We start from the raw sequence: 16,517 nt of genomic DNA on the forward strand, positions 1-16,517 counted from the left end.
GAGACAGTGGAGGTCTCCTAACACCTATCTGAACTTAAAATTGAATTTGTGAACACACGCTCAGAGTTTTGGTTCATATCATGTATCAGATTACACTTGAGCCACATTTACGGTGCGTAATGGGCAGGATAATTGCAGAGATTATCCATAACAATGTCCAGTACTGTTATTTTGCTTCTGCTTTCTGAAGTAATGATTCCAGATGCGAGGGCCACACAGTGGTTTAGTGGTTAACGTTCTCACAAAGGTGGGGGGGGGTCCAGGCTTGGGTTTCAGGGCCTTTCTCTGCAGTATTTTCATCTTATTGATGTTTTGGCTTCGAGTTTTTCGTCCTTCGAGTGCAGGAGTCTCCAACCATGCATATTTCCGGCTGCAGTGCACCTGATCGCAGTGACAGACACTTTGTTTGGCTATCCCAGGAGGTTGGTTTCAGCAGGTTGAACATCAGATGTGTGGGGGGGTCTCCAGGATCTGAGTTGGAGGCAGTAGTTGCAAACTCCACACAGAAGTAGTTCACCTGAATTTGACCCCCTCGGCCTGTGTGCACTAGCCACTGCCCTCCTGTGTGGCCACAACGGGGAGACTTTTGTCTTCGTTTTGAAAGTGTCACATGTTTGTATTTCCAAGCTCAAACATGATTCCTGATTCCCTCGTCCTGTTGCTGCCTGACTACCTTCCGCTGCAGATCGAGGAGATCGAACGGGAGATCATCAAGCAGGAGGAGAACGTGGACCCGGACTATTGGGAGAAGCTGCTGCGGCATCACTACGAGCAGCAGCAGGAAGACCTGGCGAGCAAACTGGGTAAAGGCAAGAGGAACCGCAAGCCGGTCAACTACAACGACGCGGCACAGGAAGACCAAGGTAGGGACCGGAGTGCCACTCGCAGTGTGGCTTCACTGGGTCGACTCCTGCTTCAAATCTGTGGCACCCTGAGAGAACACTCTTTTAGTGATCCGTGTATGCATATGTGTAAAGCTAAGAATCGTCATAAAACACAACATTTTATTGGTTTTAATCTCAGAATCTTATGGGAAGACAGCAGTCTTTGACTGTCCTGTCTTGAGTTATTACATGCACAGTGGAAGTGAATGGGCCTGGCCTATTGACAGACCACCATGTGCTGTTTCAGAGTGGCATGCTGACATTTCAGATAACCAGTCCGAGTATTCAGTGGGCTCCGAGGAGGAAGACGAGGACTTTGATGATCGGCCAGAAGGTAAGGCAGGCACGGCAGATGAAACAGAGACGTGAGATCCAGTAGAGCTTTCTCATAAACGGTGAAAGATGTGTGTTGTAAGGAAATCTCTCCGGGCCTGCGTTGAATTACCGCTCAAAATTGAATCCGCAGTTTTCAGTTCACTGGCAGACCCAAACAAGTCGGGTCGCCAAAAAGGCAGAAACACCATTGAAACTCAGACAGTTTGAAGGGATCGCTTGAAGCTCCTACCTCTACTAATTGAATTAGCCTCATTAGAAACGAAATAAACACTTTCCGGGCTTTCTCCGTCTTCCTATCAATAATAATCCTCTGTGTCCAGGTCGACGGCAGTCCCGCCGCCAGTTGAGGAATGAGAAGGATAAACCTCTGCCTCCCCTTCTGGCCAGAGTTGGCGGCAGCCTTGAGGTCTGTACATCTCTGGAAAGACTCTTTCTTTTATGGACTTTTTTATTATTATTATATTGCAAAAAATCTGTCCGTTTTTATTTAAGGCAAACTGCCACAGTAACATATTTTTTAAACAATTGACGTGAATTATTCTAAATTGGAGATGGCGGCAGAGCTGATATGTCTCCCAACAACTCTGTAACCCCCGAAGCTCATTAATCACCCTGATAATAGTGGACGGGATTTAAGTGGGCGACGTGGGATTCAGAGTTTATTTAAGCATTATCAGGCTGATAGAGTTATCCAAGGACAGGATTTGGGAGGTCTGAGACATACGGTACACAGATATCTCCTGGATTGGCACATTGTGGCATTTTCATTTTAAATTCCATGAAAAAAAAAAACAAGCCACTCGTAAATTCTTCAGAAGCTGAAGCGAGTTTTTTTTTCTTCAACAGGTGCTGGGCTTCAACACGCGCCAGCGCAAAGCCTTCCTGAACGCGGTGATGCGCTGGGGGATGCCGTCCCAGGACGCCTTCTCCTCGCAGTGGCTGGTCAGAGACCTCAGGGGCAAGAGCGAGAAGGAATTCAAGTAAGTAACACTTCCCGCTCGAAGGGAGACGAACTCGACTTCGACGCGCCTCCTCAAAGTCCACCGCTTGCGCTCTTCCTTCCGCCAGAGCGTACGTGTCGCTGTTCATGCGCCACCTGTGCGAGCCGGTGGCCGACGGGGCCGAGACGTTTGCGGACGGCGTCCCAAGGGAGGGCCTCTGCCGTCAGCCGGTCCTCACGCGCATCGGCGTCATGTCGCTGGTCAAGAAGAAGGTGAGGTTCAAGCCGCTGGCCGCCTTATAGGTCGAGACGAATGGGGTGAATCAAGCAAGTGAGATGTTTAACCCTCCAGTGTGGTTTAATACGCCAGAATTCACTTTCAAAGCATAAATGGGACGACAGTGGGCACATCTGCTCATAGTTTGTTTTCAAATCTTAATTGCACCCAAAACCTTTTATGAGAAACTCACTAAAACCCTTAAAAGTTGAGCAATTTAGCTACATGCACTGTTTGAGTCAGTCTCTTAATGAGAGTTTTTGAAGTCACAAAAAAAACGAAATTATATTAATAGATATTTTTAGAACCGACCGTAATTCAAAATGTACAATTTTCTAAATGGTTTTATTGATAAGAGATAAGATAAACTTGATGATACACGTCTTTCAATGCTACTCTCCGTCAGTGATCATTTGTTATTAGTAAGGTTTCTAAACATTCCCCCAATATGCCCATGTTCACTTTTTTTATGCGTAAAATCATTAAATGTGTCGTCAGAATCAAGTGTCTTCAGACACTGCATGGGAGTAATTCTGTAATCTAACTTTCCACAAATTTTCTCAACCTGTTTGAACTGAAACCAATCTCAGGTCGCACTTTGTGGCAGACCACGTCTTTATATTTGCTATTAGCGCTTTAGAATAAAACCTCACGACTCTCGTTTTGCTCTTGAGGACACAGAAAGTGTTTAATGTAGAACATTTCCGAAACTCTGAAGCAGCTCTGGTGCTGCAACCATACATTTTTTATTAAAAAACGAGGTGCGTTTAACTGAGGCTTCATTAGGTGAAGTGACTGTTGTTGTTTTTTTTCTTTCTATTTTGAATGTTTCGCGCTCAGATCCAGGAGTTTGAGCACATCAACGGGCGCTGGAGTCTCCCGGAGCTCAAGCCCGAGGTCACCGTGGACAAATCCTCCTCCAGGGCCTCCTCTCCCACCGTGAAGACCTCCACCCCCACGCCGGACGCCAGCTATAACAATACGCCGTGCACGTCCAAGCCAGGTGACCCAACGATGCACGCACGCCAGGCCCAGCAGGGGGCGCCGCACGTAAACGGCTTCCCAACGAGTACTACTGTCTTGCGTGATGGGCACGTGTGTTTTATTTGTGTGGACCAATGCAGCAACCCCAGTTCCTGTGGAGAGGCCTGAGAAGAATGGGAGGGAGGCAGAGAAGGAGCAGGAGAAGGAGGAAGACGAGGAGAAGCAGAAAGCGAAGGAGAAAGAGGCGGACGGCACCAAGAGTGCAGAGGAGGTGCAGCATGCTCCTTGATACATCTCCACAACCAAAACAAACAAGTTACTGTACATTTCGACCACGCAAGTCACTCACCATGTTTGCACTCCTCAGAGTGAGAATGTCCTTGGTTGTAATCTGAGCCTGGGAGTGTTTCTGTGTTTGCATATCATCCCTGCCCTCCTTCCACAGTTACTTCACTCTGAAATAGTTTGTCAGTTTGTGTGATTGGCTGGCGACCTGTCCAGGGTGTCCTCTGCCCCCGTCCCTTTATCAGCTGGGATCAGCGCCAGCGCCCCCCCCCAAAACATCCTAGATACATGGCTGGAGTCAATGCACATGCATTTTGTTAATTGCCAGATACATTTCTTCCAAATTTTTTATTTGCAGGAATCTAAACCTTGATTACGGAGAGAGCCATAAAAAAATATCTAAAGGCTTTTGGATTAATGAATGAACCACCTGAGTGTTTATGACTCTTATTAAATCAAAACGATGTACACATTTGATAATAACAACCTTGAAAATGGAATTGTTCCGTGTTCAAACTTCGCTATTTGAAACGATCAACATGGGCAGTGAAGAAGGCAGATGATCGTCTAGACTCATATTTCTTTGATAAGAAAACTTTAATTTGTTTTTTGTGCTGTGTCTGTGTGGAACATTGAAGAACAAACATCTGTTGGTAATGCGAGGTTATAAATGTGACGATAAACTATATTGCCAAAGGTATTTGCTCGCCTGCATATGAGATTATTTGTGTGTTTATGGGATTTTTTTTTACCATTCTTCTAGAAGGACGTTGAGGTTGAGGTCAGGACAGTGGAACTGGCCATGTCTTCATGGACCTCGCTTTGCACACGACTGCACAGTCATGTTGGAACAGGAATCAAATGTTCTCCAAACCGTTCCCACGAAGTTGGGAGCATGAAGTTCTCCAAACTGTCTCTGCATGCTGAAGCCTTCAGAGTTTCATTCACCGGCACTAAGGAGCCGAGCCCAATTCCCCCAAGAACAAGCCCACACCATAATCATAAAAACCATAAACCATAAAAACCCTCCATGAAGCTCTGTACGCAATGTTCTCCTGCTAATCTGCAGATGACATGAAGCTTGGAGGTCTGTCGCTATCGACTCTGCAGAACGTCAGTGACCTCTGCACACCGTATGTCTCAGTATCCGCTGACCTCCCTCTCACTTCTCTGTTGTTCTTAATCGCTTCCAATTTCTTATAGTACTACGAACAGTTGATTGTGGTATACTGAGTCGTGAAGAAATTCCACGGCTGGACTTATTGCACTCCTATCTCTGAACCACGCTGGAATTCACTGAGCTCCGAAGAGCAACACATTCCTTCATAATTAGTCTGCATGCCGACGTGCTTGATTTTTTTTTTTTTTTTGTTATCCACCGGTCGAAGTGAATTGGAACTCCTGAATTCAATGATTTGGATAGCAGAGCAAATACTTTTAGCAAACATAGTGCATCTGTTACTGAGCAAAAATGTCTTCTTTTTAAGGTTTTGACAAAAGAAGCAGCCCACAAAGGTAATGAGAGCGACGTGAAGGACAGCGAAAAGAAAGGAGCGAGTGACGCTTCGGCCACTGCGATTGAAGAGAACAAAGTACAGGAGGAGAGCAAAGAGGAGACAAATCTGGCGTCCAAGCAAGACGCAGAAGTCAAAGAGGAGAAATCAGGTGAAGAGAAAAAGGACGGCGGCTCTCAATCGAAGCGCCGAGAAGCGAAGCTTCGCGGCCTTTTATTGAGCTTGAGATCAAAGTTGTCTTTGCTCCTGCAGACGGAGCGAAGGCCGAGGAGGCGAAGGAGAAAGAGAAGCGGGAGGAAGCGGCGACGGCAACGGGAGCGACGGACGTCAAGGAAAAAACCGAGGCAGCCGACGTGAAGAAAGGTGGGCGTCGCCGCGTTTCCTGTTCAGTAAATCCATGGCTCCCACCCCTTTTTCCTCCAACACTTTCTAGAAGGTGCTGGTTGGGAATCAGTGCTTTGGGTGATGCAGAATAACCTGTTTCCTGTGCTTCTCGGTATAAGAGGTCAAAGGTGAAAAGGAGGCCGCGAAAGAAGTCAAGCCGGCGAAGGAGGAGGCGCCCAGGGGGAACGGGAGGCCTCCCAGCGAGCGGCCGCGTTTCATGTTCAACATCGCCGACGGTGGCTTCACCGGTTAGTGCGGATTCACGTGGAAATGATAACGTACATACATGTTGGGTTTAAAGACTGCTATCGGGTCCCCGGCTGTCGTTTGTCTCCTTTGACAGCTGTGACCACATGTGTAATTTCTACTTTTTTTCTTTTTTTTCTTTAAAGTTAAAAAAAAAAATAAAAAAATCCCAATGATTTATCTGAATGAGGAGTCACCCAATAGGTCATTTCTGAGAAATTCCCATAGGATTAACTCATTTTTATATTTACACCACATGACTCACTGGCCAATGATGCAGAAATGAAATGACATTTCCAAGTGAACTCGATTTCTCAAATATACATGGAAGTCTCAGTATGAAGCAACCTGCAAGTGAACATGTGGTCACATTCGCCGTTTTTTATAAGTTGAATTTCATAGAAACGCCTCAAAAAAATAGAGTGATGTCATGCTTTCCCTGACCGATATTGTGATGACTCTTGTTTAAGAAATTCTAACTTCCGTTTTCTTTTAGCACTTCCTTCTCCCCCCCCCCCCCCGAGTCTTCCAGACAGTTTAAAAAAAAAAAAAAGATGTTTCACAGATCAGTTTAATGCTAAAACAAGTCGATTCTGGCCTTTAATCTCAGGAGTCACTAACAACAACACATCCCAGCTGCTGTGATAGAAAATAAGCATCATGTCTCCCCGCTGATGGGAAGAGAAAAAAGAGAACGGGGGGGGGAGGGGGGGGGGGGGGGTGAAAAGGTGTGAGTCCTCAAATAACTTCAAAGTTCCCTGCAAAAGTTACGAAGTCGTCCACACATCATAAACTGGACTTGTAAAGTTGAATAAACAAACCATTCCTCTCGCTCCCCGGAGCTTTTCTGTAGAAGCAGCGGCGAGCCAAATTTATCACGCGAGTCCAGGAAAAGATGTGGGCGGCGCCCGCAGCAGAAAACACCTGCAGCCCGGTTTCAGCTCGACGAAGCACATTTTGACATCAACCTCATCCTCACTCTCGCGTCTGGTCTCGCCCCGCAGAGCTGCACACCCTCTGGCAGAACGAGGAGCGCGCCGCCATCTCCTCGGGGAAGATGAACGAGATCTGGCACCGCCGACACGACTTCTGGCTGCTGGCGGGAATCGTGATGTATCCTTGACAGCGGTTGCCCGGGCGATGACCCCCGCTGTGTTTATTTTGCTAGCGGGCCGGCGAGGAGCCACCCCGGTGTAATAAGTCAACAACGTTCGGCCGGCGCTCCGGTAAACAGCGAACCCGGTGTAGCGGGTCGCTTAGTTCATGTTGTTCCTTCTTTTACGGTCATTAAGGCCATTGAGGATTCCCAAAATAAAACCCAAAACCCTTTGTTTTCATTATTCTGCAAGCGAGTGCTGAGTCCCAAATAAAAGTTATGGGGTAGAAGTGCTTTGGCGTGGAAGCTGCCTAAAATAAATCAACGTTCTGCATTTCAATGGGAAGAAATAAATCATTACAAATTCTTAAGAAATAACTTGGTCGTACTGCTTTAAAGGTGTAGAAGATAAAAACCAGTGGAAATGGTTTAACTTACACTTTCAAGCGTGAAGGAAAACCTGCAGATAAATGTCATCAAATGTCTAAATGTACTCGAGTAAGACAGTAAACTTGAAGTAGATTGAAACCACTCCAAAAAAAAAAACTGCTGTAAAAGAAAAGGACAAGATTTTTAGATGATTAGTCACAAAATAGAGTCGAACTAAATAAGATCAGCTCAATGTCTAATAGCACGTAAAGGAAACACATTTCCATGTTCAGCTTTTACGTTTTTCAATACATAAATCTAACAAGTCACTTCCATCATCAGACTTTAGTGCACTGACATATCCAAATACAGCCAGGGTGGCTTTTTCCGTCATTATGCCAATTTTTAATCAAGTGTTTGTGCACTTTTTAAAAATATAATTCAACAAAGTGAAATTTGCTTGTTTTTTTCCAACTTATTTTAGTGATAGAACAGTTTTTTTGGGGCGGGAAAACGACCTCGAGTCAAAAGTCTCTCGAAGTCTTGAATTGGCCGCTCTGACCGGAGTGCTCTTGAGCCTTGACTCTTTGGCGCGGCAGTCACGGCTACGCGCGCTGGCAGGACATCCAGAACGACCCGCAGTTCGCCATCGTCAACGAGCCTTTCAAGTCCCAGGCCAACAAGGGCAACTTCCTGGAGATGAAGAACAAGTTCTTGGCCCGGCGCTTCAAGGTAACCCGGGGGCGGGGGCGGGGGCGGGGCGGGGTGGGGTGGGGGCGGGGCTTCAGTGTGTGTGTGGTTGAGGGTGGGATTCTCATAATTCCATGATCTCCTCGGATGTAACAGACGTTGGACGAGCCGGCTCTTAAGAGTCGTTGGAGTTTAATTCACACGGCGCCGTCGGTTGCTAATAATAACCCCCCGAGGTTCTCCCCTCCCCCCCGTCTCCGATCACCTGACCTCCCCGACGGTCGGATGACGGTTGCCCCTGGACCCACATATCGGCGGAACGGTATTGCTGAGCGCTGCATTTCTGGAGGAGCTCTCATCCTGTTTTCGAGCGCCTCTCATGTTTCAGATCCTTCCTTCAACATCCTCATTTACTGTATCCCTCCCTGCCTCACTTGCATCATTTCTCGTTATCTCTCTTGCTAAATTGGCGGAGCTTTTTTTCTTGTGTGTGTGTGTGTGTGTGTGTATGAATCTGCCGCCAAGAACGCCCGAGGCAGCACAATTCTCCTCAATCTTCCACGACTGCTTCTTTTGCAATATGTTTGAATCTGTCCGTCTCCTGGGGTCCAGATGAGTCGTTTCTCTTGAATTTCACTTTCAAACCGAAAAGCCCCGTCACAGATGATTGGAGCAGTCGTCAGGCGAAAACATAGCGAGGCCACAGGTCAAAGAAGGAGTTGGAGGAGCTATTTTATCATTTTTGCTTCTTGAAGACAAATGAGATTCCTTTTTCTTCCTTTGAGTTTTACTCCGGCGTTTTGTTAGAGCTTGTTTTATTAGAGAGATTAATCCATTTAGGAGATAGAGACCATCTTAATTGGGATCTTGGCAGAGCCGAAGGTATTTTTCTGGCGTGGCACAGAAAACTCGTTATCACTTAGAATATGGATTCACAGGGACAGATACACTCAGTTTGCAGTTACTTTTTACACTCTTGTATTCCGCCCACTTGTGTCATGCCTCAAACTGTATGTTGCTTTTGCTGGAATGAAGCAGATGTCTCGGGTCAGAATTACATCCTGTTGAGAGGAAGCAGCATTTCACATATGAAGATGGCAAGTTTACACCCGATCACAAAAAAGACGTCAGGAGACAAACCAAAACGAGGCACAGCTGAAAGTTCTGAATGGTGGGAGAATTTTAAGACTTCCCATGTTTCTTCCTTTTTTTTTATGGTTTAAAGTTATGCAATGAAAAAGTCAGTTGCCCTAATTTTTTTACTAAAATAAACAAAAATATGTTTGTTTCAATTGATCAGGGATTTAGTAGTACTCGCTCTTTTTCTCTTAATTGTAAAGTTAAATGATTTATATTCAAAACTATTGGATTATTGCAATTCTATTTGCAGAACAGAACCTTTAATGCTTTTTTGTTATTTTTCTTTTGACACTTTTTTTCTCCCCCTTTTTCATAGATGGTAGATTTTCAATTTAAAACCTGATCTGTGCAACGGATGATCTTCATTTTATGATCTAATGATTGTAATTTGTTTTTATGACTTCTTCCCGGTGGAGTCTGGCTATCTCTCCCGTCCTCACCAGGTCGAAAGGTCACAACAACCAAGCTCCACCCAACTCATTATTTCTTGGAGAAAGAAGAATGAGAAAAGGAGTTTGAAATGAAAAAATGCTTTTTGATGAATACAACCCTACAGATAACTCTAGAGGAGACTTTCTCTCCAGATTTAGAGTCGTTCTGAGCATTGAGGCTTAACTCCTCCATATTTAATAGTCAAATCTGAGCAATGAATTCACAGGGGACGAGACGTTGTGACATTAATTTTCCAGAAACCGCAGCCGAAACTAGATATTAACTGCCTCTTTCTACCTCTTGCTGCTCACCTAAACCTGCGATAATCCCTGTACGAGTGAAGCTGCTCTGCTTGAGCGAATCGCGCAGAAGACAAGTTGCTCGTACTTTCTCTAAAAAAAAACATTTAAATCACTGATCTTTGGCTGTCTTGACGTGAAACTGTAGCCCAAAAGCAGCTCATTGGAAAATTGGAGCCTCTTAAACATTTTTCATGATTACCTACTAAGTGAAGCTGCGAAAAGGCTCCATCGTTAGATCAGCGACAGACGATCTGCCTCGTTTCAGCGGTTTCACAATGTGCTGGAGGGGCGCCAACCCGAGTGTTAAATTACCAAAAAAAAAAAAAAAATGAGGATTGTTCACGTGTTTATAACATTTTTATTTTAGGAGAAGAGGGCAATTATGGCATATTGAGCCCCATAAATCTGTATAACAAGGTATTTTTGGAGGAACGCTGCGGTCAACTGGAAGCAGCCGAGTTGCAAAACATCGAGAATACTGAGGAAAAACAGGAGATTAAAGCCATCTTAAGTTGAAATCAATCATTTGTGTTTGTCAGACGTTTATATCAACACAAATAATGTTTTTTTGTGGGGGGGTTTGTGTAAAGGCGATGCCTTTTTTTTACTCTCGTCTTTCCCGTTTTCCCCCTGCAGCTGTTGGAGCAGGCGCTGGTGATAGAGGAGCAGCTGCGGCGGGCGGCTTATCTCAACATGACCCAGGACCCCAGCCACCCCGCCATGGCCCTCAACGCCCGCTTCGCCGAGGTGGAGTGCCTGGCGGAGTCGCACCAGCACCTCAGCAAAGAGTCGCTGGCGGGGAACAAGCCCGCCAACGCCGTCCTCCACAAAGGTCAGCGGCGGCGGGGAGGCCAGGGGGTCCGGGTCCGGCTCCTCCTGTGTGGCAGAAACAGAGTACATTGTCGTGTCCGTCTGAAGAATAAACACGGATTGGCCGATTTTAAAAGTTGCACGCCAACATTGCCGTTGCGCAATCTCTGCGGCTGCGCTGACCGTATCACCTCGCTTACGCCACGATAAGCGAGCGCTCCAAACAGTCCGTCCATGTTTATATCGCTACGGCTGAAACAATAACAACCTCGGCACACTACCGTTCTTCTTCCCGTGCGTCCGCATGTTAGAGATCTGAACTTGAAGAGTGCTCCGGCGTTTGTTTTTTTTTAATCACAATACGAGCGACTCTGGCAGCCCGGTGGGTGATTTATTCCATGTAGGGACGTGACGACAGAAAGGTCAGATAATAAAAAGGACGGGAACTGCAATCACTTATGAAAGCAGCATCAGAAATGTGCTATTTCTGCATCTGTGGCTCAACATTACAAGGAGCTAAAGTAAGAAATCTTAGACGGAAGACTGCATAAACACGGTATTCATAGTCTTGAGATTTCCAAAATTAAACCGACAACTGTGGTCGTGCTAAGCTTGTTTTTTTTAAGAACAGTGAAACGTGTTTTGGCGCAAGAGCAGAAAAGAGAAATATCAGTTATCACAAGTTTACCATTGTAAGCATTGGTTTAAAAATAGAAGATTCCTTTCAAAGGCATTTTTCCCAAACAAAAAGGAAAACTTGTAACCAGAAGTTCACTGGTTCAAATCCTACTATCTGTGAGACCCTGAGCAAGGCACTTACCCTCAAGCGCCTCAAAAATCCGGCACCCCCCCCCCCCCCCGAGGGAGCAGCCGGATCGTGGTCTGAAGAAACAAACCCACAAGAACCGCTGGCTGACCCCCTCACAGTTCCAACAGAAGGCTGCCCTTTCACATTAAAAGCCCTACAATCAATAGCTGATCAATACATGACACTTGTTTTGTAGAAACTCGTTAGATCAGGGGCGTCAAACACATTTTAGTTGAGTGGAAGTGGAGTCCAGTTTCATCCTGAGTGGACCGGACCAAAAACATTGTGCAGTTTTCTTCTTTGTTGTGCCGCACATGATAAAAATGAATGTATTTTCGTAAAACCAAACAATTACTAATCATGAAATGACTACGATTGCAACATAAAGCCAATTTTGCTTAAAGGTTCTGGTGCAAAACACAGTGAAATGTTGTCGTCTTGCAGGCTGTTGTTTTTTTTTAAAAAGAATATAGAATGTGTTCCTGGAAAGGGACGTGAACCAGGCTGATGTTGTGGTTGCAGTGTTGAACCAGTTGGAGGAGCTGCTCAGCGACATGAAGGCCGACGTGACCCGGCTACCGGCCACGCTGTCCAGAGTCCCGCCCATCGCCGCCCGCCTGCAGATGTCTGAGAGGAGCATCCTCAGCCGGCTCGCCAGCAAGGGCACCGAGACGCACACACCCCCGGTCAGTGGCCCGTGTTGCAAAACACACACACACACACACACACACACACACACACACACACACACACACACACACACACACACACACACACACACACACACACAGGTGCAAGCCGCAACTCTCACGAGTTACAACCTGCTCGTGCTGCACATCAGGGGCAAAAAAAAAAATGGATGGCGTGCATCCAATGCAAATCCAGAGCCTTATTATCTTGTCACCCACCTGCGTGTTTTCATTACTGCCGAGTCAGCTTTTTGTTTGGCAGCGTTGCACGACTTTTAAGTGATTTACTGATACTGTCCTTCACCAGGCTGAATCTCCCTCTTCCTTTTAAAGTCCAACCCCATGTGTGTCATCCCCCTTCCAGCCCATCCCTCCGGGACCCTACGCCACCCCTCAGAACTACGGCGCCCCCTTCACCCCGGCACCCCCGAGCGCCCTGCACATGGGAGGGGCCAATTACAGCCACATGCCACACGGATCGTTCATATCAGGTCAGTGTTTGCATCTTTCTCAGTACTAACACCCTTTTCCCGACGGCAGTGTGGTCTGGACCTGGGGTGTCAGTGTTTCAGGAGTTGTTGTGTATAATCATCATGAGGTATTAGCGACTTGATAATTATAGTGCGCCACATAACTCAAGGAAGACGAATACCAGGTTGTTTGATCTGTTTGACACTTGGCAAAGCGCACGGTTGGAGCCAGATGAATGCGTCTCTGCGGAGGTGTTATTGTAGCTCCACTGTAGCCTCTGGCACAGGAACCCATTTCTATCTCAGGGTTTTGAGAAGGCGACTGTCATAACACTCCTGCATTAGTCGATTTAGCCTGGACCGTCGTGCACGTTAGTTTATTTACCTCAGACGGTTCCGCTGTCGTTCTTTCACGTTGTTTCCTTCTAATAAAGCTCGAAGTGAGTCGAGTGACTGGAGTTCACTTCGGGTGACGTTCGCTTTTACTCATGGTGAGGAACGCTCCTCGGGCCTGTCAAACAGAGACTGCATCTAGAGATGGATGAAGCGTCTCTGCTTCCTCCAGACTGGACAGAAAGCGAGCCGAGGTATCGCACGAGTGCGTCTTTCCCGTCACATCAGTCGTGGGCCGTCACAGAACTGTGGGGAAACAATTGAACTGATCCAAAAGAATCAAACATTCGAATGCATTCGAGTGCAGACTGGAACCCCAGGCGTCCTCGCTATGAGATGAGACTTCTCACCAAAAGGGGAACAAAAAAATCATCCATTTTTCTTTTGGACAACAATTTAATTTTTTGACAATAAAGTTATCGAAAACACATGGAATCTGTAACATCTGCTGTTCACTTTTTTAATTTGACACAGACACTTATTGAACTGTGCGACTTTGCTCGACACCTCACGTGTTTCCCGGTGACGGAAGATGTCTTAATGTTCATCGGTACAGATCAGTTGGTTTTAATAAACATTCCCATCTTTTAATGCAGTCGCTGTGTTGAAAACAGCTGTGTAATGTAACGTTATGGGCTTGGATCATGTCTGATGAAATAACCCTGCGAAATGTCTGTGCTTTGGTGGGAAATTCTGAGTTTTTAGACAAAAAAAAAACCAAACCAAACTCTTCATGACTTTATGTGCTTCTCAAATGGTTCTGTTTTTCCGAGTTGGGGAGTCAATCATTTGACTCCCCAACTTTCTGTGTAAAACTGCGTTGAACCTGGTAAAAATGATGTAAAATGATGAAGACTGATGTGTTGTTTGTACTATATGAGTCTATAAACCAACAGGAATGGCTTTTAACTGTTTGTGCTCAGTGATTATAGACTCAGTTTCTTCCTCTTAGCCAAATCTGGACTCTTTTCTGGGATTTTTAATTGTCTGTATGTTCCCAAAATGTACAAATATTGTATATTGTTTGAAAGAAATCTTCTCAGTGAAGTTTGGTTTGTGTTCTTCTATTACACGACGGGGCTTGTCAGGATAACTTGGCTTCCGCTGAAGCAATACTGCTGATTTTTTTTTTTACATTTTATTTCTTTCACGCATGCTCACGTGGAAGGCGAAGCTGCGGCGCTGCTCCGACTTCCTTCTGCAACAAACAGGCAACCAAGTTTTAAGCAAAAAAAAAAAAATCGCTGCATCGTAAAACAGAAATGTGTTGAGGGTCATTTTTTCTTTCTTTTTTTTCTTTCCCTTCTCTTTTACCCTCAACAATTTCTCCTGGCATCAGAAACCTGTAGGCAAACAGAAGCAGGCCCCGTGTGACCAGTTCCAGTTCTTGCGGTCTCCATGTGGCATCTGTGTATTTAAATATTTGAGCCGACTCGCACAGCGCCCCGGTGGAGAGGCACAAGTCTGGCCCCGGAGATCCAGACTTGATTACTTGGCGAGTGGCACTGATGACGGGCAAAGCCAGTCCCCCCCCGAAAAAAAACAAAAAACGTTGCTCCTATTTTTAAAGATATCTTCTGAGGAATTCCATCTTTATATGGTTATGTTGTTGTGGAAAAACATTTTACGAAAAGAAAAATGGAAAAATATGTCCTGGCCTCATGGAAACCACTGTCTCTGGGAAATGGGTATTTCAGGATTTCAATGCACTCGACTCCTTTCTTTTTTGGGGGGGGGGTGTGATCAAGAACGAGCTTTCTTCAAGTCTTAAGTTTCATTCTAATCCTCAAAAGTGTGGAGAACCTGATGGCTTCTAAAGCGGTTCTGTTTCAGCCACTCTGAATGGACACTTTATCTCCCCGAGCAGCTTAAGAGATGAAACCTTTAAAAAAATCCAGAACGGAGTCCATATTGGGGGGGGGGGGAGGGAAAAAAAAAAAACATCTGTAGCAAGAGTTTCAGATGTGGCTGCCAGATAGACACCTGAAATAGACATTACCAGAATCAAACACAAACTTTCTGCAGTGCTATATTAAGGCATTTCATTTTTTTTCTTCTACTTCTTAACATGTCCAGCCTTCAAAGCCCCAATACTCTCAGCAATTACGGGATCTAATGGCACATTGTGCAACAATAAAGCAGCGTCTGGAGGACTATCAAACCTGTTTGAGGGCCTATGTTTATTTTTCTCTTGTGAAGTCCGATTGCAGCTCTCATTACTTTACTGAGTCGAAATCTTGAGAAATAAAAGGGGAGAGAAAAAAAAAAAAAATCGCATTTCTTTTTTTTTTTTTAGTTCTGGCTTCTTGTCCTGCTGCACTCGCCTGCAGTCTGTCAGAGACCACTGGCAGTTTTGTGAATTTATTTTCTTATAATTACTTTGGTAACAGCATATGCTCTCCAGATACGCTCTCTGCTCTGCATGTGCGTTCGTGTTCGGAGATGTTTAGATAGCGGCGATGTGGCAGAGATAACTGGTAAAACCTGATATTCCCCAATAGCTTTGCCCTAAAAAAGAAAAAAAAAGAAAAAGAAAAACCCGCAACACCAAGCTGCCGCCTCCCTCTCCCGCTCCGTGTATCTTGATTTTTGTAATTGTAGACCGAGACATCTGTCAAAGGCATTGCGTTTTGGGAGAGCCAGGGCCTATCTCTGAAAATGTCATTATGCGCAGGCTGTCTGAGGCCGCGCGCCGCCAAGAAAACATTCGGACTTTTGTACCCGAAGGTATTTCGAGCGGGACAGAAACCACAGGAGTTCGGTTGTGTAAACGTCGTGTTGTGACTTGTGAACCGGCGGTGGGGCTGGGCCGAGCCGGAGCGCCGGCAGTTCAGAAATAGTCGCGCGTGAGTGGTATTGCTCCGTGGGGTTTTTTTTTTTCTGTCTTTCTTTCTTTCTCTCTCTCTCTCTCTCTGTCTGCTCGCCGGGGCCTCACGGTGAGGTGCAGCCAGGTCCGGGCTGAACCGAGCGCTCTGGCAGGGCGCAAGCACGCAGCAAATGAGACCGCCGTTCTGAGTCTTGATTGGGGTCACATTGGTTCCTGACCTCTTTAGGTTCAGCCGGAGAGAGAGAGAGAGGAAAGCAAAAAAAAAAAAAAAAAAAAAAAAGGGGGGGGAGCGAGAGTTAAAAACAACAAGAATTCTCTGATTTTGTGACCTTCTAACTCTCCAGCCAATACGGGAGCTCCCACACTTGAGTGCACAAGAAACGTATCCAGAAAATGTGCACGATCCGCCGTGGCACGTTTTCAAAAACGCAACATGTCCGCCGCTCCGGCGATGCACAGTGCGCCGGTGGAGGATTGTTTGGCGTGCTCTCACACGCACACACACACACACACACACACACACACACACGTGGCTATAACGCCAGCATTCGCACGATTTTTTTGGGGGGAAAAACCTGTTTCAGCCATCAGGAAGCGGCGCATCTGCGCTAGAAGGAGTCAAAACGCCATCTTTTTAGAAG

At 45.9% G+C, this 16,517-nt stretch overlaps 1 protein-coding gene across 3 annotated transcripts in view; it reads left to right on the plus strand.

The window, feature by feature from the left end:
- chd3 (chromodomain helicase DNA binding protein 3) overlaps positions 1–16,517 on the plus strand; it is a 43,280-nt gene that overhangs the window by 18,625 nt on the left and 8,138 nt on the right. For 2 of the 3 annotated variants that reach the window (XM_080518893.1, XM_080518891.1), the window contains exons 25-39: positions 686–863; positions 1,132–1,218; positions 1,541–1,626; positions 2,067–2,200; positions 2,289–2,433; positions 3,278–3,440; positions 3,562–3,692; positions 5,194–5,371; positions 5,473–5,583; positions 5,724–5,852; positions 6,855–6,963; positions 7,915–8,047; positions 10,516–10,711; positions 12,020–12,183; positions 12,551–12,677. In XM_080518893.1, coding sequence (XP_080375019.1) covers positions 686–863; positions 1,132–1,218; positions 1,541–1,626; positions 2,067–2,200; positions 2,289–2,433; positions 3,278–3,440; positions 3,562–3,692; positions 5,194–5,371; positions 5,473–5,583; positions 5,724–5,852; positions 6,855–6,963; positions 7,915–8,047; positions 10,516–10,711; positions 12,020–12,183; positions 12,551–12,677 — 2,071 coding nt within the window. The remainder of the gene's footprint in view (positions 1–685; positions 864–1,131; positions 1,219–1,540; positions 1,627–2,066; positions 2,201–2,288; positions 2,434–3,277; positions 3,441–3,561; positions 3,693–5,193; positions 5,372–5,472; positions 5,584–5,723; positions 5,853–6,854; positions 6,964–7,914; positions 8,048–10,515; positions 10,712–12,019; positions 12,184–12,550; positions 12,678–16,517) is intronic. The other variant, XM_080518892.1, reaches the window with a different exon arrangement.

The sequence above is a fragment of the Blennius ocellaris genome, assembly GCF_963422515.1.
Source record: "Blennius ocellaris genome assembly, chromosome: 23".
NCBI classification, from domain to species: Eukaryota; Metazoa; Chordata; class Actinopteri; order Blenniiformes; family Blenniidae; genus Blennius; species Blennius ocellaris.